The sequence below is a fragment of the Sebastes umbrosus genome, chromosome 24, assembly GCF_015220745.1.
Source record: "Sebastes umbrosus isolate fSebUmb1 chromosome 24, fSebUmb1.pri, whole genome shotgun sequence".
Lineage (NCBI taxonomy): Eukaryota > Metazoa > Chordata > Actinopteri > Perciformes > Sebastidae > Sebastes > Sebastes umbrosus.
Window position 1 is genome coordinate 3,879,806 of NC_051292.1, and position 26,867 is coordinate 3,906,672.

Genomic DNA, 26,867 nt, shown 5'->3' on the forward strand with positions numbered 1-26,867 from the left:
AGAAGAAGCATAGTGAAAACATAAACAAAGAGCTGTGCCACACATAAAGGGGAAACGGAAGTGACGGAACGGAAGTGACGACAGAGTGATATATTTTGTAGTTCTTGTAGTTTCTGCCACTAGAGGTCGGTGTTGTGCTCTCTGCAAACAACTACATCTGATATCAACTTTACTGGATTCCTACGACATTAATAAAGTGTAAGTATTGATTATATATGTTGTGTGTGCTGTATTAGACGTTTTGTTGTGTTAAGTTTGAAGTATAAACCGCTATATAGGCTAAGTTAGCTTCTAGATAATTAGCTACATTGCTAACGACCGTTAGTTTACTGTGCGCGCGCTTAAACTGACCTCACAGGTGTTACATTGAAATCTGTCCCCTTGTTGAATAGTGTTTCCTTATGTTCCATAGAACATAAATTGGAGGAAATTTTACAAGATAATGAGAGCGATGATTATCTGGTCCCTGACAATTCCAGTCTTTTTATTTATTTATTTATTAGTTTATTTGACAGGGACAATACATAGGCATTGTTACACTTGATTAAAAAGCAATCGATGCAACATATATAGCAGCTATTCTCAACCACTGGGCCGGGGCCCACTGGTGGCCCTCAGAGGACCACATAGTGGGCCGTGGAGGACCTGCACAAATGGTTAGATTAACCTCTTCAAAATCTGATTGCTGGTATTCTGTCTTTCAGTGGTTGTAGTGGGCTCAGTTTTAAAGCTACCGGTATCATAGGAAACTAAAAAACCTAAAGAATCCATTGGTCCCAACCATGTCTTGCCATCTTGTCGGAAAGGAGGCTAAATAACGCTCCAAATATACACTAAATTTTGGAGAGGAAAAACTGGCATTGCCATTTTCAAAGGGGTCCCTTGACCTCTGACCTCCAGATATGTGAATGAAAATGGTTTCAATGGGTACCCACGAGTCTCCCCTTTACAGACATATATGTCTTGGATGCAAAGTTGAGTGGTTTATGAAACGAAAAAAATGTTGTTGGAGCCCAGTTTGTCATTTATTTGGCAAGGTGGTCCTCAGAATGTTTTTAACAATCAGAAGTGGGCCTCAGGATACAGAAGGTTGAGAAACACCTACTATGGATAAGTACCTCCTACAACCCCACTTCAAAACATCCAAACTATGGCTTTAAGCCTCATGACGGCAAGCACCACCCTCCTGGTGTCCTTTAGAAAGACACTAAAACACCAGCAAATAAAATATCTTTTGGTTGTCAACAAGAATCAAATCGCTCTGGTGATCATGTAAACCAGCTTTGTACAGACGGAGCTTAAAACAGAATATGATTTTTTATTGTGAATATCTTTGGAAACACTGGAAACCTTGTTTGTTTTTTAATATGGCTGACTTTGAATTATTTGAAAAATAAAATGTTTTATCTTTGAAACTATCATTTAAAATGCAGATATTAGATGCTTTTCCTCAAGAGATATTATGAAAAACCATAAACTGTGTCGGCTAAATAAAACTTAAAAGGGTCACACAAGGGCTTTTATATAACAGGTGATGAAAGTTTTTGTTCGCTTTGGGTCTTTGGTTAGAAAACAGAAAAGAAAATCTAATATATTACAAATAATCCTAATGCAGCCTTGACTAGGATCTTGTTTTTCTTCAAGTCAGGACTTTGAATTAATTTGCACATTGTCAAAATCATCATTGTAACTGCAGTTACATCAAACATGGAGAACACATGATCTTTGTTGAAAAATCAACACATTTCAATATTCAATTAAATAAAGCTTATTTGTCTGTATTGTGTGGCTCCACTCTAAGCTGTCATTCAAATGTTCTTTCATGTAAATGGTTTTCTCTCTCTGAAAAATAAACAATCAATGTGAATGTGGGTTGTAATAGTTTTTTTCAGTTAGTTTTTATTTTATTTTAATTTTGACTTTTTGATTCCATTTTAGTTTAGTTTCCACAGTGTGTTTAGTTAAGTTTCAGCTGGTTCAGACAGGTGTTTATATTTAGTTTGTTTTTGTTTTGTTGATTTTTTGTTTAAAATTGTATGAAATAAATTAATAAATAATTGATTTTTTTTTTTAAATCTTGCACATACAGGTGGATAAGTAGTAATAATATCAATATATTAAATCATATTTATTACAATTAAGATAATAAGATAAAAAAATATATATAATCTTCCGGGACTTCAAGGGTCCATGAAAAATAAAAAAAAGTTAAATATGAATAATTAAAACATATTTAAAAATACACAGCCCCCGAAGTCCCAATTTATTTATTTTTTAAATTAATGTTTTAAATAAAATCTTGTGCATACATGATGAGAACTTGTACTGCCAAAATATTAATAATGTCAAGAAATTAAATAATATTTATTACAATTAAGATAATAAGATAAAAAATATATATTCTTTCGGGACTTCAAGGTTCTGAAAAAAGTAAAATAATAATGAAAACATATTTAAAAAAATAATAGAAATATAATATCATTTATAATATAATATAATATGGTATATTATATTATATTACATTTATAATATAATATACAAGTAAAACAAAATATAAACAATAAGATGCCAGAAAAACAGTAGGAACATTTTTCTATTTCTTTTTTTAGGACCAGGTATAACATCTCAGAAGTATGTAGCTAATGGACGTAATGTTTAATGATCTATTTGCAGAAATGGTATATAATAAATAATATTCATAACCATGTTTTCATTAGTGTATAATCACTATCACAATGTTATAATGTTTGTACACATATGAGATTTGGCTATGGAAAAAAAAATGTTTTGACAAAAATGAAGAATCCTAATCTGCCAGAAGCTGTTGTTTTAGTATTTGTTTTTGATTAAATGCATTTATTGGTTTAGATTTGACATGACATCATGCATTCTAAGAGTAGAACTGTACAACAGTAGAATGTTGTGAGGTCATGAAGCAGTTGTGAGGTCATGAAACAGTTGTGAGGTATTAAAGGAATTGTGAGGTATTAATGAAATTGTGAGGCCAACATTCCGGAGAAAACTCTTGATACCAACCAGAATCTCTCATCAATCTCACTTCAACTGTGAACTTCGAGTCTTCGACATTTCAACGGTGAACTTTGAATCTTCGACATTTCAACGGTGAACTATTACTGTTTGAGAGCCATGCCTTCCACATTGAGAACAAGCTCAGCAAGTACTGCTGAGCGTCCGTCTTCCAGTAGAAATCTGGGTAAGTGGTGATACCAAAATCCTGACGAGAACTGCAGTCTCTCTTACTTTAATATCCATGTGATTTAGCTGCTGGGCTAATGATTACTAACGCTGCTTCTTCCTTAAGTCTCTAAGACAGTAGATCACAGCTATAGCAAGCTGGACAACAGATCAGGTGGAAACCAGAAGGCCACCAAGAGAAAGTCTGATGAGAGCCATGAAAGAGCCATCAAGACTAGCAGGACAAGTCAATGTCCCTCCGAGGGCTTCAGACCGTCATTCAGCAGAGGTTAGATGACATAGAAAGATTCTAATAACATCTGCCATAAAAAATATCAGCAAGTATAAAAAAAATTGGTTTAAAAATCATGAAAAAATGAGTGTTAAGTGTTACAAGTCTCGAATGAGTGGGCGAACCACTCTAGTTTTTATATAGTGTTAGGCAAAGGGTTATACTAAGGATGGCTCCAGTGGTGAAAAGCAGTCTAACTCCACAATTCAGTACTATATAGTTCAGTCTCTTCACATGTTTTCAGCACTAATTTTGTAACATGTTTAATGTGTTTAGGAACCTTTTACTCCGCTGAGGATGCTGGGACATCGACACCCCCCTGCGCCAGCATTAGCTCCAAATCTGAGGAGAAGAAGGACAGGAAGAGGAGGTTCGAGGACACAGAAGCATACGGGAAGAGGAAAAGAACGTTCCTGAGTCCCAGTGAGGGCACCAGCTACCAGGCCACCACTGAGGCCATCCCTAAGACCATCCCTGAGACCACCACTGAGGCCACCACTGAGGCCACCACTGAGGCCATCCCTGAGACCTCTTTCAGTTGCGACAGCATCAGCACCGACTCTGAGGAGAAGAAGGACAGGAAGAGGAAGTCTGCGGACACAGGCAAATACGGGAAGAGGAGAAGAACGTTCCTGAGTCCCAGTGAGGGCTGCAGCTACCAGGCCACCACTGAGACCATCCCTGAGGCCATCCCTGAGGCCATCCCTGAGGCCATCCCTGAGGCCATCCCTGAGATCATCCTTGAGATCATCCCTGAGGCCATCCCTGAGGTCATCACTGAGGCCACCCCTGAGACCTCCTTCAGTTGCGTCAGCATCAGCACCGACTCAGAGGAGAAGAAGAGCAGGAAGAGGAAGTCTGACGACACAGGAGACTATGGGAAGAGGAGAAGAACGCCCCTCAGTTCCGGTGCGGGCACCAGCTACCAGTCCACCACTGAGACCACCACTGAGGCCACCGGTGAGACCTCCTTCAGTTACCGATCTGACACCTTCTTCTCAGAAAACAGCAGAGGTGAGTAGAGATAGAAATACGTGAAACACTGATGAAGTGTGAGTTCCATCAGTAAATTCAGTTGAGTTTACTCTTCATGAGGAACACTACTAGCCTAGGAAGACTGTTTCAGCACTTATTTTCTAACATGTATAATGTGTTTAGAAATGATTTACTCCACTGGAGATGCTGGGAAATCGACAACCGCAAGCACCAAATCTGAGGAGAAGAAGGGCAGGAAGAGGAAGTCTGAGGAAACAGAAGCATCCGGGGAGAGGACAAGAACGTTCCTACGTCCCGTTGAGGGCACCAGCTACCAGGCCACCACTGAGACCACCCCTGAAGCCATCTCTGAGGCCATCCCTGAGGCCATCCCTGAAGCTACCACTGAGACCTCCTTCAGTTACGGATCTGACACCTTCTTCTCAGAAGACAGCGGAGGTGAGTAGAGATAGAAATACGTGAAGCATTGATGAAGTGTGAGTTCTATCAGTAAATTCAGTTGAGTTTACTCTTCATGAGGAACACTACTAGCCTGGGAAGACTGTTTTAGCACTTATTTACTAACATGTATAATGTGTTTAGAAACCTTTTGCTCCGTTGAGGATGCTGTGTCACGGATACTCGCCAGCGGCATCCTCAGCACCGACTCTGAGGAGAAGAAAAGCAGGAAGAGGATGTCTGAGGACACAGGAGACTACGGGAAGAGGAGAAGAACGTCACTCAGTCCCGGTGAGGGCTGCAGCTACCAGGTCACTACTGAGGCCATCCCTAAGACCATCCCTGAGCATTCCCCTTGGGCCTCCTTCAGTAGCGAATCTGACACCAGCTTCCCAGAAGCCACTCTGTTTCACAACAGAGGTGAGTAGAGATAGAAATACGTGAAACGTTGATGAAGTGTGAGTTCCATCAGTAAATTCAGTTGAGTTTATTCTTCATGGGGCGTACTACTAGCCTGGGAAGACTGTTGTATAATGTCTAGTGGATGTTGATAGGCAGATCTTGTTACCTTTGGACAGAATCAGACTGTTTACAGTCTTGATTCTAAGCTAAGCTTAATCGTGTGCTGGCTCAAAAGGTCATATCGTTCCTATAAGTTTCAGTCTTGGCTTTTGGATTCATATTGGTAATAGGATTAGATTTTAAATCAGTAATTGTTACTGTAGTATTTGGGGTTAGTTTAGAAGTGGAATGAAAGTTCTGAACAAGTACAGTCAAAGTGTTTGTGTTTTGTTTCTGCAGCTGACTTTGAGGCCAAATACAGGAAAGAGAGAATGCTGGGTGAAGGAGGCTACGGAGCAGTCTTTGCTGGCCACCGCAAAGACGACCATCTGCCTGTAAGTTACACACACACACACACAGAATCCATGATTCATGTATCTACTCTGTAAGTAGTCAACGTATCCTCATACAACGGTTCAAATGATATTTATCATTTATTTATTTTATTTATTTATTTATATAATGATATGCGTTTTCCTACGAATGTCTAGCAACACGTGACGCATGTGTCAATTTCCGCTCCATCGACTTGGTTAGGTTTCAGCAACAAAACTACTTAGTTAGGTTTAGGCAACAAAACTACTTAGTTAGGTTTAGGCAACACGGTTTGGGTTAAAATAACTCTGGATGTGGCGTAACTTAAGTACAGAGGTTACGTGACAAATCAACGTTGACTTCAGGTTTCACGTGGGATACAAACACCGGCTTATTGGGCGAAATTCCTGTGATTTTTGACCCACCCATCCACCCCGTTCCCTCCCTGCGCAGCATTTGTCGTTCTTTATACTTCGTGGGTCACAATTACGTGGATTACATACAAATTGATTTTGTGTTATATATACGAACTACAGTGCATTACTTTTCGTAGGTATAGCTACGAAGGGTGTATGAGAACAGCCTCATGTAGCTTAAGCTGACCAAATGTCTGTTTCTATCCCGTAGGTGGCCATAAAGCATATCCGCCGGTTTCATTGCACAACAGTGGTAAGAGATTTGTTTTTCATCCTAATACCAAAACTCTACATTATTTAAATCATTTGAGTAACATTTCTCTTTTTATTCTGAGTACAAAGGGAACATGTTCCTCTTCTACCTCATACAATCTAACAGTTTGCTTTCTCTTTCACTCCATATCTTTAGGATCTGGACGGGGTAATTACAGCGATCCCTACAGAGGTGGCGCTGCTGCTGCACCTCAAACCAGCAGCAGCAGGAACCAGTGCCGTGGTGAGCCTGCTGGACTGGTACAATCTGGGCAATGAGCTGATTCTCGTCCTAGAGAGACCCGTCCCCTGCATGGATCTCTATGACTATTTGGAGTCCATACAGTTACCAATAGAGGAGAAGATAGCCCGGGTAAGTAGCTGATGACATGTGTGTTTCTGTATGTGTGTCCACGCCAACCGTGTCACACAGTATTCATGTCTCTTTCTTTCTCCCCCAGATCATAACAAAACAACTGGTGGAAGGTCTCCAAGAGGTCCAATCCAGAGGTGTTTTCCACAGGGACATCAAGACGGAAAACATCCTCATCGAAACCGGCTCTGATGTCCCACGTGTCAGGATCATTGACTTTGGCTGCGGCGCATTTCTGACAGAGGAGAGGTACACTAAAAATAAAGGTAGGCTGTCGTTCTTATGGTCCTCTGAAACAACCCAGCATCTTTGCCGTCTCTGTCCTCTACTCCCGTCCCTCATCCATTAACCTTTGTCTCTGTGTGGCTGTATGTATTGTAGGTACCCCTATATACACCACTCCTGAGTATATCAGGCGTGGGTGGTCCACGCCTGAAGCTACCACTGTGTGGCAGCTCGGTGTGGTGCTGTTTGAGATACTGCATGATGGGGCGCCCCCCTTCCGTACCCCCCGTGACATCAGCCATTCAGCCCCTGACATCCGTGACGAGCTTTCCTACAGTAAGACATGCAGTAGAATACAAGCACACACATAAACACACAAAGAGTACAGCGTTTGTATTTAAACATGATTCCTGTTGGTCTGTCCAGATTGCCAAGATTTTCTAGCGCGCTGTCTGGACAAGAGCCCAGAGGCCCGACCCACCCTGGAGACTCTTAAGCACCACCCCTGGCTCGTGATCCGTGGTATGAGGGTTCCAGTCTGATGTGATACAGACTGGACCTCTCAGGACCACGGATGGATCCCTGAAGACCACAGAAGGACCTCGTCCAGGGTTAACGCTGCTGTAGTCCCCATATGTGGCTCCCATTGCACTCTCTCTTGAAGCAGTAGAAATCAGACCGAGAGGACGGTGGCGTCAATCTCTAGTAGGGATGTGACGGAGAGGAAAATTTCTTGTGACAACATGGGTGTTACCGATTTTACAGGAAAAGGTGACGGTCATTATGTGTAGCGCTTACCTTGATCTTTACCTTCAGGTGGCTGAGTGACTAGCCTCTCCGGTAGAACTGTTGCTGCGGAGCCGCTGGGGTGTACCCGGTGCCGCTCCGCCGTGCACACCGGCTGTGACTGCTTCATCCTCCTCCTAGCATTGGGTTTAAATCTGAAATTTAAACCGCGTTTGCTTTCCTCCGCCATCTCTCGGTCTGTCAACTCTCTCCCGTCCCGTGTGTCTGAAATCTGACTCCTGCTAATCTGTGCTGAGAATCTGTATGGAGCAGATGCATCGGTCGTCTGACTATCTATTGACAACCTGCCACTGCAGGTGTGGGTGGCGGGTATGTAATGTAATGTGCCCGACCACTGTGTAACACTGGTAACACGGACTACCGAGACAAGCCATAGTGATTATAGGCCTACGTTCATGCTTCAAACACCCAGCTGTCCGTGGAGAGGGGATCTCTCTTCGAATTGCCTTTTCCGAGGTTTCTTACCGAGTTTTTCCTCGTTTTCTTAGAGAGCTGGAGCTGGGTTGAGAGTGCACGGGATAATGTACAGCGAGCCGGTCATTGTTGTCCCGCTAACTGTACATTATCCCGGTTATTTTATACAGGGGGCCACAAATAAAAATGACTTGAAGTGAATTCAAAATGTCTACAGCATGGAGGTGCAGTGGTGATCACTGTCACCTCACAGAAAGAAGGCTTGATAAATAAATAATGCCTCATAACAACTTCTTGACACAATGATTTATGTGTACTATTACATCTTAATGTTTATGAAGAAAGGGTTGCTGTACTGGATTGCATGAGATTGTCCACGTGTTCATGATAAATTGCAGTTAAGATCAGCGGGACTAGCTCCCAACATTCAGTATTTGGATGGATGTGCAGTGACTTTGATGTTTGAGCTACAGGTCATGTGATAAATGGGACCCAGAAAGACTATTTTACAATCACATAACTTTACTAGAAAAAAAGTCTTAATATTATGAGAACGCAGTCATAACTTGAGGAGAAAAAAAGTCGTAATATTACGATAATAAAGTCATAACTTTACGAGAAAAAAGCTTCTTAATATTAGGAGAATAAAGTCATAACTTTACGAGAAAAAAAGTCGTAATATTACAAGAATAAAGTCATAACTTTACGAGAAAAAATATATGATATAGGGGGAAACACATATTGGTCGTAAACAGTATTTGATGCAACACCTGTGTTATTGATTCAGGCCTGTTTTAATTTCCGGTTAGATATGTAAGTGCATGCAGATAGTAGCTTTTAACTGTCCTCTTCTTCTCTCTGTAGAACAATGTAACATTGTGGGACCTGATCAGGACCTGAACAGAGACCTACGATGCAGTCCCAGGTAAAAAAACGTATAATTAAGGGTATTATTAATTAATTAAATTAATTTGTAATTGCAGCTGTAGGCACATGTGTTTAGTGTCATTCCTCATCTGTCCACCAGAGGGCCTCATAACACTCTATTAGTTCAGCAGCTGTGTCTAAAGGTGAGTTCACTGCATGGACTGTGTGTATGTAAAGGTGTTTTAAAACAGTAAGAAATATATTTTAGCTTCACTTCTGGGATGCTTACAGTCTTTATTTCCATTTGTGAGTCCTAATTGTTTTATGTCATTTTAATTAATTTATTAGTTGTATTAACTTTTACTTTGTTTTTACCTTTGTATTATTGTTGTTATTGTTTCTTCTATCACATGGTTACACCTTTGGCAGCGACAGTAGTATCTGTTTACGCTGCTCCAGAGCCGTTAATAAAGAAACCCTCTGGTACGCTGATCTGTATGTGTTTACACAGTGAAAAGCAGCTTTGTTGCATGATGATCTGGCAAAGAAGAAGCACTAAGCCTGGATCCCAGTGGGAATTGGATCTTCATCTACCTTTTTTCATCACCACACTGTGATTAAATTTTTTATGTAATCACAGTGTGCAAGTGACCATGGTTTAAGCATGATACTGCCCCTCTAGGTGTCCATAATCAGGAAATAATGGACGACGTGGGGGTTACTGGCCAGAACTATCAGATAGCGCAAAGATAATGGACACCTCGACAGACATTATCCCTTATATATACTACCATCATACTGATATTGCTAATACAGTTATCACTATTTGTAATGCTTCTACTTATCATACTACTACTACCACTTGTATGTAGCCTACTATTAGGCCTACTTGTCTACTATGGTTATTTCTACTGACTTTTACTGGTTTTGAGTCCTGTCATGTTCTAGGACAGGGGTCAGCAACCTTTACTATCAATAGAGCCATTTTAGGCAAAACAAAATAAATAAAAAATCTGCCTTGAGCCGCAAAACATTTGAGCATTGTGATGTGAAGGTAACACAGTTTATAGTCTAAGTATATAGTATATAAGTCTAATGCAGCGAGGGCCAAAGAGCAAATGTACTACGGAGTATTAGGGCCACATCGAGGGAAAAAAGAGATGAGATTTACAGAATAAAGTCATAATATTACGTGAATAAAGTCATAACTTTACGAGAAAAAAAGTCGTAATATTACGAGAATAAAGTCATAACTTTACGAGAAAAAAAGTCGTAATATTACGAGAATAAAGTCATAACTTTACGAGAAAAAAAGTCGTAATATTACGAGAATAAAGTCATAACTTTTGGAGAAAAAAAGAAAACGTAAAATTACTACTTTATAATATTATGACTTTATTCACGAAATCTCAGATTATTTTTTTTTCCTCAATTTGGCCCTAATACTCCGTTGTACCGTCGTACCATAGATCTACAACAATGATAAATAAAAATGAAAATGTAAACAAAAAACAGTTATTAATTTTTTCATTTTTAAAAATCCACAGGGAGCCACTGGAGAGGAGCTAAAGAGCCTCATGTGGCTTCTTGACCTCAGAAACATTAATTTGACAAAATGATCTTGTTTGAACACTCATACTCTGTCCGCTGAATGAGATGCAGTTGAAAAACTCCAGAAAAAGCTAGTAATAGGGCCTTGAGTTGGCCCATCAGAAGTCGTTCCTTCAGCCAGGATACTCAAACTGGAGCTGCTCCAGTAGAGAATCATCTGGGAAGACGGTAGCGTGAGAGATTTTCTGGCAATAAGAGGGTCTGTCCTCAGGCCTGTTCACACTGGGGTTTGTTGTAGCCTTTAACGTGGCGGCCTCATGGAGTTGAAAATGAACCAGCGGTGGAAATAAACCCAAAATATCCCGCTGAGGCAGGAGAGCTCCTACTGTAACTTGCAGATGTTCTGCTTTACTGGCATCCAAATGTACTTGCAGAAAAGAAACTTATTTTAGTAAAAACTTAGTGAGAAAAATGGGTTGTTTGTAGCACACCTGGACATAAACACAGATAAAAGATCCCATGGGCTCAGGTTTAGAAAACACCCAGATTAGTGTTGAAGTAAACCCTGTGGGAACGCATCAGTTCACCACATCCCATGAAAACATAGAGCAGCAAAACAACAATATTCAGCCGTCAGCGATATTCCTTCACTATCGATGCCAAGTTATTGTACCACTTTGCCAGTCAAGTGTCAACAATAATCTCTTTGTTCCTTTTGTTTTTCGCCTCGGGCTGTTTATATCTGCTATGTGTTACTAAATCCTGGTGGAGGTGTTTATGTTTTTGCTCATAACTCAGATTATAGGCGACGGCTAATGCTGAAAACACATGCTGCGGCCCCGCTTAAACCTGAGAAATTAACACTCGTGCAAAAACAGAAAAATAGGCGACGGCCAAATGTCACACACAATAACAATATGGAGAACAATAGTGATTAGAGACGTCCGGGGATTACCCTTAATCTGGGGTATCTGTGTTTGTTTAAAGGGGCAGATATGCTCATTAAGAAGGAGTTAAAGCAGGATACCCTCCTGTCATCTATAGCATCTAATTCACACTGACACCTCATTGATGGAGGTGTAATCTGCTTGTTGTGGAGATTATAAAAACACAATCCAAGTGTGTGATTGTTTGGCAGGGGGTGCGGAGATCTGCCCCACACTGACATGACTGATGATCATGAAGATCACAGGGAGAATCACTAACATAATTACCGAGATGATCTGATGAACAGATGTCTGCCAGCTTCCTTCCTTCCTTCACAGCCTAATGCAGTCACCCTGTTGTTCAGCACGACCTTTGGTGGCTCTCTGATTGATATCTACACAGAGGAGAGAAGTTTTGTGTGTGGAAGAGTTGGTGTGCAGGAGATGTGAGCTTGAGCATCCAGATGATGGCAGTATTTCCTGCAGCTTGTTATGACACAGAAGCCTCTGACGCATTTGCTTTCCCCTCTCTCTGTGAGATGGCTGCTTTTCATTCAACATGAACCTTTTTTTTGTTGCATAAAATAAATCATTCAGCTGTTGTTTTTCACACAGCAAGAGCTGCATCTTCTAAACAGATAATGTCTATAATTATTACCAAATGTAGACATTTGGGGGAAGAGACGGTGAGGTGTTGAAATGGGAAAGTTGGAGAGGGATACCCACAGGTTTAAATATAGACCACAACACTCCTTATATAAGAAGTGGGAAGTCAGGGTTGTTTACACTGTTACTGCCTCAGAAATCAGGTTACAATCCAGCATTAGTTTACATATTTTCATTGTAATTGGCTTCTCAATAATAATAGGCAAGGCAGCTTTATTTGTAGAGCACATTTCATTAACAGGGCGGCTCAAAGTGCTTTACATAAACATTCAAGAACATTGCGACAAAGTGCAAAAGAACATTAAGACATAATTAAAACAGTTATAAAAACATGACAGATTAGAAAATAAAAACAAGCTAAGAATAAAAGCTAGGATCAAAGCTAAAATAGAGTACAACACACAAGAGTAAAAGCTCTAGTGCAGTATAAGATAATAAAAGGCAGCAGCAAACAGGAAAGTTTTAAGCTTTGATTTGAAAGGTCCTGCAGTTTTCTGGGAGCTTGTTCCAGATATTTGGTGCATAAAAAGTGAGCGCTGCTTCTTCTGCATGTTTAGTTGTGACTCTGGGGACACTAAGCAGACCTGATCCAGATGACCTGAGAGGTCTGGATGGTTCACAACATAGCAGAAGATCAGAAATGTATTTTGGCCATAAACCATTTAGTGCTTAATAATATATTTTAGTGGAATATCAGTAATGTGTTATGGTGTGTGTTTTTGCATGCACTTTCATTTTGCAGTACAGGAATTGGTGTTATTGTACATGCTGAGTGTTAAGGTGTGTGTTTTTGCATGCACTTTTATTTTGCAGTACAGGAATTGGTGTTTTTCTACATGCACGAGTGGGAAGTCAGGGTTGATTACACTGTTACTGCCTCATAAATCAGGTTACAATCCAGCATTATTTTACATATTTTCATTGTAATTGGTTTCTCAATGTCACTGTAAAATAATAATAGTGGAATATCAGTAAAATAGATGTGTTAAGGTGTTGTTTTTTGCATGCACTTTTATTTTGCAGCGCAGGAATTGGTGTTATTGTACATGAGAGAGCTATTGGAGAAGCAGGAGGTGTGGTTTTCCTGCCTTGTATTACCCAAGCAGCCAATAGTGTGCCTCTGTGCCTCCTAATGGACAGGCACAGCCCCCTGCAGGATGCACCGCCTCCCTATGACTCTGTTTTATTCTGTTTTTAGAGCAGCAGCAGCGTCACATGTTGTTTTTCTCCAGGATCAGATCTGCGCTGGTCCACACTGCTGCTGCACTGTTGCATCTACCGAGGACGCACACATTTGGTGCCATGGATTAGATATTATAGAGGGATATATTTCAAGTTTTTTCTTTTGCAAGTTTAAAACAAAAGGCTTATTTGGAAAAAAAGAGAAGTGGAGAGAGAAATGGCAAGTCCTCCAGCATCGGGAGGACACCTGTTATCCAGCTGCGTAAAGAAGTGTGGATACCTGCGGAAGCAGAAACATGGACACAGGCGCTTCTTCGTGCTCCGAGAGCCGACAGAGAGCTGTCCCGGAGCACGCCTGGAGTACTACGAGAGCGAGAAGAAATGGAGGAACAAGTCTGCTGCGAAACGGGTGATAACTTTGGACTCGTGTCTGTGCGTAAACATGCGCGCAGACGCCAAACACAAGCACCTCATCGCCCTCTACACCAAGGACGAGTACTTCGCAGTGGCTGCAGATAACGAGCAGGAGCAGGAGAGCTGGTACACGGTTCTGACTGATCTCATAGCTGAGGGGAAAGTGTACGACAGCCCTGCATCTACATCCTCTCTAGTGGGCTTTGAGGAAGCCAACTATGGACTCATTACTCCTGCAACAGCTGTGTACAAGGAGGTGTGGCAGGTCAACTTGAAATCCAAAGGCTTGGGTCAGATCAAGAACCTCACTGGAGTGTACCGGCTGTGTTTGTCCAGCCGCACCATCAGCTTCGTCAAACTGAACTCAGAAACAGCAGCTGTTTGTTTGCAGCTCATGAACATCAGGAGATGTGGACACTCGGATAGCTTCTTCTTCATAGAGGTGGGCAGATCAGCGGTTACTGGGCCTGGGGAGTTCTGGATGCAGGCGGAGGACTTGGTGGTGGCGCAGAACATCCACGAGACCATTCTGGAGGCAATGAAGGCGATGAAGGAGCTGTCTGAGTTCAGGCCGCGGAGCAAGAGCCAGTCTGCCAGCACTAACCCCATCTCTGTGCCCACAAGACGCAACCTCAACAACCTCCCTCCAAGTCAGACGGGTTTGGTGAGGAGATCCAGGACGGATAGCATGGCGGCGACGTCCCCGGGGAGGAAGTTCACATCCTGTCGGATAAGAACGGCCAGCGAGGGAGACGGAAGCGTGACCCGGCCTGTGTCCATGTCCATATCTATGAACGGGAGTCCCACCAGCCCGAACTCTGGGAATCACCTCATCAGGTCCCACACCCTCAGCAGTGGGCGCACCTGCAGGATGCTGGAGTCCAACTCCAACTCCATCTCCAACCTGCATCACAGCCGGTCCATGCCGGTGTCCAACTCCCCGCCAGGCACCTCCAGCCCCATCAGCATGTCTCCCAGAGGGGGACATGTCGGCGTCTCCACTCCTGACAAAACCAGGCGGCCTTTCAGCTGCAGCGCCTCCATCTCCGGCTCCCTCAGTGACACCGGCTTCATGCTGTGTGACGAGTACAGCTCCAGCCCAGGTGACCTTCGATTCATCCCCCTGACCCGCAGCGACACCCCTGACTCTCTGTCCAGCACGCCTCCATCCCGTGACATCAGCGACCCTTGTGGCTACATGATAATGGAGGGAGGAGGCCGGTCCGGAGCTGGTGGCGACAGCCTGGCGTATGAAAAGGCCTACAGGAAGAGGACGCACTCCCTCACCACGCCGCGCCAACAGAGGGTGGTGGCGCCGCTGTCCTCGGCCTCCCTGGACGAGTACACGCTCATGAGGATGGCCCACGGGCAGAATTCTCACTCCGCCTCGCCCAAAGTGTGTTACCCCGAGGATTACGGGGACATTGAAATCGGCTCATCCAGGAGCTCCAGTAGTAACCTCGCCGATGAGGGTTACATGCCAATGACGCCAGGTGTCGCAGCCCAGTCTGGCAAGGTAGACAACTACGTGCCAATGAGCCCAATGTGTGTCTCGGCGCCGAAGCAGATTGTGAACCCCAGGGTGCATCCTCAGGCGGCCAAGACCAACTCCCCCTGCAGCAGCTCTCTGGAGGACACCGGCTACATGAGAATGTGGTGCGGCTCCAAATCCTCCATGGAGAGCCCGGATAGGAACGGCGAATACATGAACATGTCGCCTGGAAACCCACCTCCACTCCAGACCCCTCCTGACTACTACTTGGGCATGCTTGCTGGTGAACCAGTGAGGTTGGCTTACCAGGCCGGCTCCCTCACGCTCCCTGCTAAACTCCAGGCCTCCAAGATTGAGGAAAACAGCCAGTATGTGTTGATGAGCCCTCAGAGTTTGAGGCAGAGAGCGGTGGAGTCTGACTATTATTCAGTGATGCAGCCCAGTGGAGCTCAGACCTCACCACTGAGCCCCTCGGTACCATCCCCAGTCAGACACGGTCGGGCGGAGACCCTACCCTACAGGGGGAGGCTCGGCAGGCCTAACAGGCTCTCCCTGGATACCCTGAGGACCCTGCCCAGCATGAACGAACACCCCCTCCCCGGAGAACCCCGGAGCCCTGGAGAATACATCAACATTGACTTCAGCAGCGTCAGATTCTCCCCTCCCTCCATGGTATCCACAGAGTCTTCATCACTGGGCTCCAGCAGAAGCAGCCCAGGGAGGTCCTCTCTGATGACAGACTACATGAACCTGGAGCTGGGCTCGCACTCGCACAAGGAGGCTCACACTCCCGCCGAGCGCTTGGACACACTCCCAGAGTTATCCATGTGCTCAGAGGAGGATGGAGGGTACCATCTGGATGGTGAGAAAGGGTCCCAGGGCCTCGGTGATGAGGTGAAAAACGACTACACTGAGATGACGTTTGGGATGACCAGCTCGCCTCCGCAGCTTGTTCCTCAGAACATCGGAAGGTATGTGCATCTGTGGTTGGAGGGAGCCATCTTTATCATATTTACATTTATTTCAAGGCTAAATTATTAGCTGCTTTTGGACTAAACATGTTTTGTTCTCCAGCAGCCAGATGAGGCTCTCTCTGGAGGACCAGGGAGTCCCAGAAGGCATTGGGGTCTTCCTGCTTGGCGCCACCTCCTCCCCCACGGTGGACCCCGACTGCTCCGCCAAGGTGATCCGGGCCAACCCGCAGGGACGCCGGCGCCACAGCTCCGAGACCTTCTCCTCCACCGCCACCGTGACGCCGGTCTTCCCCTCCTTCGCCCGCGGCGACGCGGTGAAGAGGCACAGCTCGGTGGAGAACATCTCGTCCCGGAGCAGCGAGGGCTCCGACGACGAGTACGGCAGCCCCGTGACCCGGCAGGGCTCGGCCGGCTACCCCAACGGGCTGAACTACATCGCCTTGAACCTGCTGGACAACAGGGACGTGGAGAAATGCGAGGACCTGGCTGGCTTCAAACCCACCAGCAGCTGCAAAGGGGGTATCAATGGATTACACAGCTCACCATATGTCTGTTTGGGATTCAAAGAGGCTGCAACCACTGCCAAAGGTGAGCAAGTACTGATAAATAATGAATCTAAACTGCTTGTTATTGTTTTAAAGGAGGGAAGAAAGTGTGTTAGGGTTGTGAATTGAACAAATTGAACAAAGTAGGTTGGTTTTACTGCACTGTCAAAAAGAAGAGAAGAAAAACAAGGATGAATGCAAACATGTATTTCCTCCAGATTCAAATTCAAACCGACTCTGTGGATTTGAAAGTACACATGTAGGTGGTGCTGATGCAGCTGCTGCTTCTGAGTACTTTCATATCTTGTAACACCCTTTTTTGTGGTATTAAAACAACAGAGTGCCGTCAGGTGTCGGTGTCAAAACGAAGAGGAGTAGCTTCTGATTTTTAGTTGCACGCTTTTACTGTTTGTTTTGACTCCTTCATATTCCCCACAACATGTGAACGCAGGCTGCTCTGAAACGTGACCAGGCTGAGAGCTCTGAAGGAAATACGACAGAGCGCCTCGCTGCTGCTGCTGCTGCTGCTGCAGATACTAAAAATACACAAGTAGATTTTTGGGATTCCACCAACGCTTGTTATGAATGAAAAAAGGAGAGCCTAGAGATAGATTATAAAACATCAGACACAAGTATTGCGAAGGCCTCCCCTAATGTCACACTGAGCCTCCGGCGTTTCCGGCCGTTGTTATTCAGTTGGGTAAGCTTTAGGATGTGTTGCACATCAATGTGACCTCTGTAGACCTCTTATTCCCACCATCCCACAATCAATATCACGTCCCAGAATATCCCAGTGAACCAAATAAAGCAGACGGCGTAAACAAAGTAAGAACAGCAGAAGCCAAGTCTGACCCCCTGTCATTGGACACACTGAGCTCACATGTGTTTGTGAGGAAGGGTTGGAAGGTGGTGGTGGGGGTTGTATGCTGACATGTGAGGCCCCAGCACAAGTGGATATGTGTTTGTGTCCTTGTAGGCAAGCGAGGGAAAACAACAAAGTGGGCGAGTTGCTATGCGGCCATCAGGTAACTGGATGTCACAGTCCACATTCCTGGCTGAGAGGGTTTTTGAAAAGTTGCTGTGAGAGGGGCCTGTTTTTGTCCCGGCGCCAGGCCGTTTGAATAGAAAGTGGCTTTTATTTCACCACATGGCCCCTGTGTACGGAGAGAGAAGTTATAGACACAGTAGAGCTGCAAAGATTAATCGATTAGTTAGTCAACTATTAAATTAATCACCAACTATTTTGAATAGTTAAATCGGTTTGAGTCATTTTTTGAGGGGAAAAAAAGTCTAAATCCTCTGATTCCAGCTTCTGAAATGTGAATATTTTCTGGTTTCTTTACTCCTCTATGACAGTAAACTGAATATCTTTGAGTTGTGGACATACCAAGACAACTTTGGCTTTTGGAAATCAACATTTTCTGACATTTTATAGACCAAACAACTAATCAATCGACAGATTAATCGACAATGATGATAATCATTAGTTGCAGCCCTAGAACGAAGCACAGAAAAATGCTATAAAAGTTATTATTTGCACACTCAGTGATGTTCTGGTAAATAAAGAGGAATGTACGAACACAAGCAGCCCCCATAATGTGGAAAATCAATTATTTTCATTCATGCATTCTTCAAACGTGTGACATCCTTGACAGTGACGAGTACAAGTTAATGATGCTCCGCTACATCCGTTCGGAAATTAAATTTACAGCAAAAACAACGTGTGCTCGCAGTTGTTTGTTTGAGCTGCGTAGGTTCGCACGTGTTCTGTACTCATGTTTTCATGGAGTACAAATATGTTTTTATGCCTCTAATAAAGCTTGACTGTAGCAGGGAGTGGGAGGGAAAAGAGTGGAGCACATACATGTGGAGTGGAGCACGTACGCATGCAGAGCAGTCGGGGGTGTTTTTCTCTCCCGGGGATCTTTTATTTTTTATTTTCCAGTGGCGTAGCCTGCATCCGTGAAAACACTTGGCAGAGATGAGGAGAACGGGAGGAGAGAGAGAGTGGCCTGTTTTGTTTTCCAGTGCTTGGCTGTTTGTGGGGGAGCGAACGAGAGCGTGCATAATGGGGCAGGATGGCACGTGCACGCCGCTGCCCTTCTGCCTCATTAGGCTGTTCACTTAGCAGAAGTAAGACAAGCAGAGAGGGGGAGAAAGAGGAGAGGAGGGGAGGGGAGGGCCTTTTTTAAAGCAACAAATAAACTCATCGGTGAGGCCCCGCTTCGACCGAGGTGCATTGTGGGAGCGCGGGGATGGCTTGTTTACTGAAAACTCAGTGTGGCGAAGCGGGGTGAGGGAGGTCAAAGTGCGCCACTGGGGTTTTTGGTGGCAGGCCCCACTGCCGAGCGGGACGTCACGCTGTCTTTTTCTCTTACGGAGTGAAATGACCGGGAAGTATCTCAATAGCAGCAACGATGAGAGCTGTTTGAATTCTCCAAATGCTAAGAAAAGGTGCTTCAGTGCTTCCTTTATTATCTCCTTTAGCATAGGATACACTGGACTATCCTTTACCAAAGGAAAGGCGATAGTGCCGCCCCACAATTCCTTGCGGTCACAACTTTTAAAGCGACGAAGGGTAGGGTGTCGGGACCAGATTGGAACCGGGCCCTAGAGTCAGCTTAGATGTCTTAACGCCTGGCATGAGGGTCAAGTGTTTGTTTACCTCTTGTTTTGTCAGCGGGCCAGCCCATGTGACTCTGCGAGGTGATGTTTACCTCTAATGTCTCGCTCGCCGTCTCTTCTCGCGACCACGGCTAGCCGCGGCTCAGCCAGGTGGATGTTCTGTACCAGAACCCAGATTAGCCAAGTCAGCCGTCTCTGTTTCCCCCGTCTGACTAATACCTTTATCTGGTGGTGGTGGCGACGGGCGGCGGCGACCTGCTTCCTCTGTGATGATTCTTACTACAGTTTATTGATTTTATTCTGAGTGTCGGGGCTCCGAGACTGGAGGAGCCCTGCTGTGAGACGCCGAGTCCCTCCTGAGTGCTAGTGGCAGATGGCCACTCTCCGGAGGGCGAGTGTGTGAGAGTGTGTTTGGTTGAGGGGGGTTAAACACCTGCCACTCTGCCCTGTCTTCACACACATGCAAACACTCATTATTTCCCTTCTCATGACCACACTAGCATGTAAACATATACTCTTTCTAATGCACACACACATCCCTAACCTACTCGCTAATGACAGCCCGCCATCTGCTTCACCCACGGGCTGCAGAGAGCACGACCATCAGCATCGTGTGTGTAATTCATCGGCCGGATTAGAAGCATTCGTGTCCCATCTACTCAAATCCCCCTTCCCTCTTCAGTCAGTAGTATTGCGAGTGACGTCACCGCGGGGATGATGTGATGGATAAAATGCAGCCAGATTACGTATACATCCGTGTTACTTACATTTCCTGTGATATGCGTGTTAGCGTTGAGGGTGCAGCGAGCGAAATGGGTCTAGCTGCACAGTCAGCCATGCATCCCTAACTCGCTCTGAGCATGCTCAGTAGTTGTCATAACACGGTGATTTTGATGACATAATCGTGGGCTACAGGCCTTTTTTTAGTATTTTCTGACATTTTTATATATATGGAGGACGAAACCCGTCAAAATGAGGTCAGCCCCCTCATTTGCATAATGAGGCAGAAATGCATAAAGGAATGTATAAAGACAGTATACAGAAATATATAAGTTTGGGGAAATAAATTGATAAATAAATACATAAATAAACCCATACAATTTAATAATGAAGTAATACATTTTAAATAAATATATATAATATATAAATAAATGCAAAAATAAATAAATAAATGTAAAAGTTAATAAAAAAAATTAAATAAATAGATAAAAAGGAATATTAAATAGCAGAGTAGATATATTGGGGAAGTAATACAAAGATAAATAAATAAAGAAGCAAATTAAAACAAAAATATCAATTTACATTTTAAATAAAATAAATGCATAAATGAATATTTTTCAAAAGTTAATAAAATTAATGCAAAAATGAGTAAATAAATGTAAAAGTTAATAAAAATAAATTAATAAATAAATAAAAGGGAAAATTAAATAGAAGAGTAGACAGATAGGGGAAGTAATACAAAGATAAGTAAATCATTTTATTCATTAATTAAACCCTACTTTTTTTTTTTTTTTTTTTTTTCATTTAACGGCATATTTATTTATTTATCAAGTCATTTATTTATTTATTTTTTATTTTGGCAGGTTTGGTCCTCCATATTTATAGACCCGAATTGACAATGTAAATAATGGTTGTTTTTTACCTCTTGCCTCCCTGCTGCTCACACACACACACTGAGACTCAAACATTTGCATAAGAGCTGCATTGATACCACTTTTTCCACTGCTGGAATCTTTTCACCAGCCATCATTACTTTGTGGCGCCCGTGTGGCTCTATTTGATTTCCCACATGTCACATTTTGTTCTCTCCTCGTAAAGGTGACACCTGATTTTAAGCATCAGCCTGATTGTTCAATCCATTGTCGCTGTGTCCCTGGCTCACACACACACACACACAAGCTGCTGAATAGTTTATTTACATCCGCATCAGACCTGCGTCGGAGCCGAGATCTTGCAAACATGTAACAAAGCAGTGCAAATAGCCAAGGCAGGAAATCCAGAAACGCCATGTTACTTGATATATCGAGAACAAACATTGCACACGTAACACCGCAGGCTCTTGTGTCAGAGTTTCCAGGCGGCGAGTGTGTGTGTGTGTGTCTGTATGTGTGTGTGTGTGTGTGTGTGTGTGTGTCATGGCACAGAGAGGAGGGGGGGGGGTAAAGTAGGCCGGGATGTTCCAGACAGAAGCGCTAGCTGCTAGATAACTGCGTGGCCAGCGTTCCCCACATTTAGCCAGCCACGGCTCCAGATGAGATTACAGTCTCTGCAGGCGAGATTAGACGGCCAGGAGGGGTAGATCAGGGAGAGCCAGCGGCTACTCCGCGGGCAGCAGCTGGCTAATGCAAGGTGTGGGCATTTGTTCGCTTTAGCCTGTGACCACATCTCAGCTCATCGTAAGCACAAACCAACAGAAATATGTGTGGAAATTGGCTATAAAATCAGATACAGGGGTTTATTTTAGGATTTTGTGACTGAACATCCGTAGTGTCCTCACCTCAACTACCCTCCATCAATTTCTTTTTATCATTTTATTATTTAAAAATGTACCTTAAAGGGAGATTTGTCAAGTATTTAATACTCTTATCAACATGGGAGTGGACAAATATGCTGCTTTATGCAAATGTATGTGTATATTTATTATTGTAAATCAATTAACAACACAAAACAATGACAAATATTGTCCAGAAACCCTCACAAGTACTGCATTTAGCATAACAAATATGCTTAAATCATAACATGGCAAACTGCAGCCCAACAGGCAACAACAGCTGTCACCATAGAACTCATTTTCATTCACATATCTTGAGGTCAGAGGTCAAGGGACCACTTTGAAAATGACAGTTTTGGAGCGTTATTTAATCTCCTTGCTGACAAGCTAGTATGACATGTTTGGTACCAATGGATTCTTTAGGTTTTTCTAGTTTCATACGATGCCAGTATCTTCACTCTAGCTTTAAAACTTTACGTTAACGGGTTATTATCGCGTTAACTTTGACAGCCCTAGTTTTTTCTTTTACATGTGCACTGGGTGACAGCTCCAAAAATGGCAACTTTTCAAGATCTAAGAAAAACAGCCGTGCTTTCAGCCCGACCGCCGTGCATTTTTGAGGTTATCCTACAGCAGTTTCCCAGCTAGTTTCCTACAGTTTCCCAGCCCAGAGACGACCATGCTTGTGGTTTCATGACACGTGGCTGCAGCGAGGATATCGTCCTCCTGGAAGCCCTAGCGCCGTCTCTACGGCTTCGTCCTCTCTGCACAGATGTAAGCCCTTCACCGCTGGACTCCATCGCTTCCTGGAAGCTTCTATTTGACCCTGTAACCCTCGTGTGGTTTCTTAACATGTGGCTGCAGCGAGGATATCGTCCTCCGGGAAGCCCTCGCGTCTCCTTCGTCCCCTCTCCTCAGCCAAAGCCCCCCAATCCCGATCCTTCATGATCATCAACGCAATATAACCTCAGTTTGTCTCTCTGTATAAGCTCCTGTGCTGCTCGCTGGTTCTCCTCCGCTCAGCGTGTGTCCATAGCAACACGGCAGCGCGACAGGAGACCCCCACCCCCCGTCACTCCACATCCCAGATTATGTAATAACGACGACCATCCTCCCACTTTCAGCCTCCCCCCCACCCGCCGTCCTACAAGGGCTTTCCGCCGCAAAACAGCTGGTGTGTTAAGAAATGACACACGCCATCTAACCACAGCGCGATAATGAACCTAAATTCATACTAAATAATACACATAACAGGTTATCAAATCCCTCCTATGTAACGTGTGTGTGCAGCACTCGCTGTTCCTGTTATTCAAGCTGCTTTTCCCAGTGTCTCCTTGTTATGTGGCACAGAAACGCAGCCTAATCTGAGCCTGAATGAGTTCACGCTGTACAGTATGAGACTGTTCTCTCAACCCTGCTCGTGTCTGCTGTCTGAAAGCTCTGCATTGTTGGCACCCGTGTTTGTTTGTGGGGGAAATAATCAGACTACAAACTGGGGTTTTACTCGCTGTTTTCAGACAGAAAGGATAAAGTTTGGTGAGGAAAAACTTGCATGGCCATTTTCAAAGGGGTCTCTTGACCTCTGACCTCCAGATATGTGAATGAAAATGGGTTCTATGGGTACCCACGAGTCTCCCCTTTACAGACATGCCCACTTTATGATATCAATAGTATGAATGTGTTACTGTAAAGCTGAGACTCTTGTGGATCCAATGAGCCCAACTGTATTCATGTGTGGTGATGTTAGTCCCCATAGGAGACATTTCATTGTAGTGAGACCATTTTTTTAACCTCACTGTATAAAATGACCTGTGGTGACCTCTAGGATAATCACAGCCTCATGAAACTGTACAGCCACAAAGTAAAGACCTAGAGCATTCAGAGGATGGATGGCTCTCCTAGCTAGATTGACAATAAGGGGGTTTCTGAGCAGTTTACACAACAGAAGTGCTCGCCATCTAACCGCCATAAAATGCAATTCTTGCAGAAATGTCAAACGTTTTTGATCCCACATCACAACATGGCTTTTTTCTATGGTGTTCCTCAAGGTCTTGGTGTCTTAATGTGGTATTTTGGAAGGATTATTGATCTTTTTCATCAATTCTTAGACAAAAACGTGTCTATTGTGGGTCTCAGAGGGTTAATAAAATGTGATTGTTGAAGCTAAAGAGTGTTGAAATGATAAGATAATTCCACTAACTCCCTCTTTTTCTCTCTTGTCGTCTCTTTCAGACTGAAGGACTCCTCTATCCTCTGACTTGGCGTCTTCACCGACCTGCTGCTCGATTTAAAAACAACAAAAAAACAAAAACTCTGTGGCCCTAAAAGACTGTCTGGACCCTCAGCAACACTCACAACGCACTTAGGAAACAAGCAGGTCACCATCTATGCATGTCATGAATTCGCTGAAGGCAGGACAGGTGTGTTTGTTTGTGTGGGTGGATGTGTGTGTGTTGTGTGTGTTGGTGCGTCTCATGTTCCCTGCGCTTTCAGAGGCCATTTCACCTGTGACCCACGTTTTGGCGCAAGCACAGAAGCAAAGATAGTCAACAAAAACTGTAACGGTACCCAGATACTATTTATTTACTTGAGGGTGGTTTTAAGACTGCCTGTGTGAGTGAGTGCGGTATGACAGCGAACAATGAAACCTACTATAGGACCGGCCCAGGGAGCGAGGATACCAAGGTACACTGAGTATATATTTAGAGTAGATATGTTATTTATTTTTGAAAGATGAATGTCTGATAAGACCTACCCGATGCCTTAATGTCTATATGTCCTTATGTTTTCTATGAAATAAGAGATATTCTATTACAGTACGTCTGTTTGGACCTCTATATTGTTATTGTGGAAAGTCTAGCTTCCCATTACAAATATGATTTCAGAAATGTACAGTACAGTGGGGCTGCTTGAGATCTGATTTATCGTATTGATATTAAAGTATTTTCTTAATTACTAATTTCTTATTTATTCTAACCTAGTTTTATTTTTTTGTCCGATCTGGACTTAAAGAAATATATTTCTAAATGTCTTTAAGAGTTATGCATGTCTTTATAGCTCAGCTCAAACCCCCGCAACACCAGGCGTCTGAATTAGGGCTGTCGAAAAAACAGATATTCAAATATTCAAATTTGATTGTAAACAGAATGCACCGAACATCACTTTCGTTAATTGCTGCCAGTTAGGACACGGTGTCGTGGACGTAATGCACAATAGATATTCGTAATAGTTTGAAAACGAACGATTCGAACGCCACTTTTGACAGCCCTAATCTGAAAGCACTGTACCTCCCACCGTTCCTCAGTCACTTGAGCCTGAAAACCTCACACACTCCTACCTTCAAACCTACGGCCTCGACGCAGGCCGCCCTGCTGTGACATCATTTCACGGTACAACTGTATAGTTGAGGTGACGACAGAGGGGGGTGGAGCCACTGAAAAATGTCAAAGGTTGGGGGTTCACAGTCGAGACGGTTTCTTGGTCACCCAGTGAGCGCTGAAAGACGGCTGCTGGTGTGAGCGCAGCTGGACAATCACTGAAAAAGTAGAAGTATGGAGGCGAACAGCCACATCTGGCGCCATCATGGACGTTCACTGGAGAACCAGCTGTCTGGAAAATATATCTATATGGCAGACAGCACAAAAAGTTGTATCTGGCTAAAGAGAATTACGTACAAGTTAAAGCAAGACTATGGAACAGGATAATGCTAAATGAGCAAAACTCTTGTAATGAATTTAACAACTGTTTTATTGCTTATGAAGTTGAAAAAGTATGTTATTTCTTCTTTTAAAATTGACATAGTAAGGCTGTAGCAAGGGTGTTTCATTGCTGATGAATTCAACTTTTAAATAGTTAGAAGAAGAATGTGTTATTTCTTTCAAAAGTTGCATAGTCTTGTTTTAAAATCTGAAGAAAACTGAAGTTTTGACCGTTCAAAAATGACCGTAACATTATCTAAAAGCCCTCCATGCTATCCTGACTGTGTGGTCTTTGCGTCGTCCACTGTGCCAACTCCCAACTGGCTCACAACCCCTTTAGTGTACAGTAGATTGTAAAACTTTGAACCATGTCTGAATGTATCGCCGAGCTGGCAGGAACGCCACAGAAACACAACGTGGGAAATGAATAATATTGGAGCTGTGTCACGCTAAAGTCGTGGTAATCTATTTATCTATAGAGTCTTGAATGTGTATATTATGTACATAGAGAGAGTTTAACTAAAAATAATCTATTAGATTTTACCTATGTTGCGATGATATTCCTGTGTAAAGACTTTGGCTACGATTTTTAAAAAGGGGGACGGGGTTTTTGCTTTGGGGTTGTACAGCGTATCGTATGCTTTCTCCCTCACAGTCTCTGTGACTATATGACAACAAATACTCTGTCTATTTTATTATAGAGATCTCTTTGCCTTGTTGACACACTTTTACCTAATGGCATATGCAATAGTGACATGAATACAATCTAGTTTACAACCGTGGAACCAAATGTAACATTGCATCGATGATTTATTTTCTTCTCGTGGCGAGCAGACGCTGTTTTGCTCCGTTGTACATTTCTCTTTCTGCCAAGTGTTTTTTTTGTCGCCGGGGACTTTTGTTCTCGACAAAGCGCTTTACCCATTTCTGTGTCCATGGACGGACTCTTCTTTTACAGATTGATCTTTTGGATTGACTCAGTCTGAATGTGTCGTTGTCTTCCATTGTACATAATTCAATATACTGTTTTATTGTGATGCTCACAAGAGATGATTATAATGATTTATAAATTCTGGTAGTCGAGTATTGCTTTTGTCTGTATTGATTATGGATAGCAACCTACAGAAATAAATGAATTTATTTAAAGAGGTA

The 26,867-nt window shown here is 43.4% G+C and overlaps 2 protein-coding genes across 8 annotated transcripts; both read left to right on the forward strand.

The window, feature by feature from the left end:
* Window positions 1-112: 112 nt before the first annotated feature.
* LOC119483500 (insulin receptor substrate 2-like) lies at window positions 113-26,867 on the forward strand. Of its 3 annotated transcripts, none has more exons than XM_037761656.1 (5): window positions 113-198; window positions 9,149-9,209; window positions 13,318-16,353; window positions 16,460-16,944; window positions 24,250-26,867. In XM_037761656.1, the coding sequence occupies exons 3-5, from the start codon at window positions 13,694-13,696 to the stop codon at window positions 24,252-24,254; spliced, it is 3,150 nt and encodes a 1,049-aa protein (XP_037617584.1). In that variant the 5' UTR covers window positions 113-198; window positions 9,149-9,209; window positions 13,318-13,693; the 3' UTR covers window positions 24,255-26,867. The 3 variants fall into 3 exon arrangements, with proteins under 3 accessions (XP_037617584.1, XP_037617582.1, XP_037617583.1); XM_037761654.1 differs by having other exon boundaries at window positions 115-198; window positions 16,457-16,944; XM_037761655.1 differs by having other exon boundaries at window positions 133-198; window positions 13,527-16,353; window positions 16,457-16,944.
* LOC119483510 (calcium-dependent protein kinase 1-like) lies at window positions 3,030-8,574 on the forward strand. Of its 5 annotated transcripts, none has more exons than XM_037761678.1 (12): window positions 3,031-3,214; window positions 3,323-3,484; window positions 3,764-4,185; window positions 4,270-4,501; window positions 4,646-4,921; window positions 5,066-5,341; window positions 5,723-5,817; window positions 6,425-6,466; window positions 6,623-6,838; window positions 6,927-7,104; window positions 7,220-7,399; window positions 7,490-8,574. In XM_037761678.1, the coding sequence occupies exons 1-12, from the start codon at window positions 3,148-3,150 to the stop codon at window positions 7,603-7,605; spliced, it is 2,262 nt and encodes a 753-aa protein (XP_037617606.1). In that variant the 5' UTR covers window positions 3,031-3,147; the 3' UTR covers window positions 7,606-8,574. The 5 variants fall into 5 exon arrangements, with proteins under 5 accessions (XP_037617608.1, XP_037617606.1, XP_037617607.1 ...); XM_037761679.1 differs by having other exon boundaries at window positions 3,032-3,214; window positions 3,764-3,930; window positions 4,150-4,501; XM_037761681.1 differs by having other exon boundaries at window positions 3,033-3,214; window positions 3,764-3,994; window positions 4,457-4,501.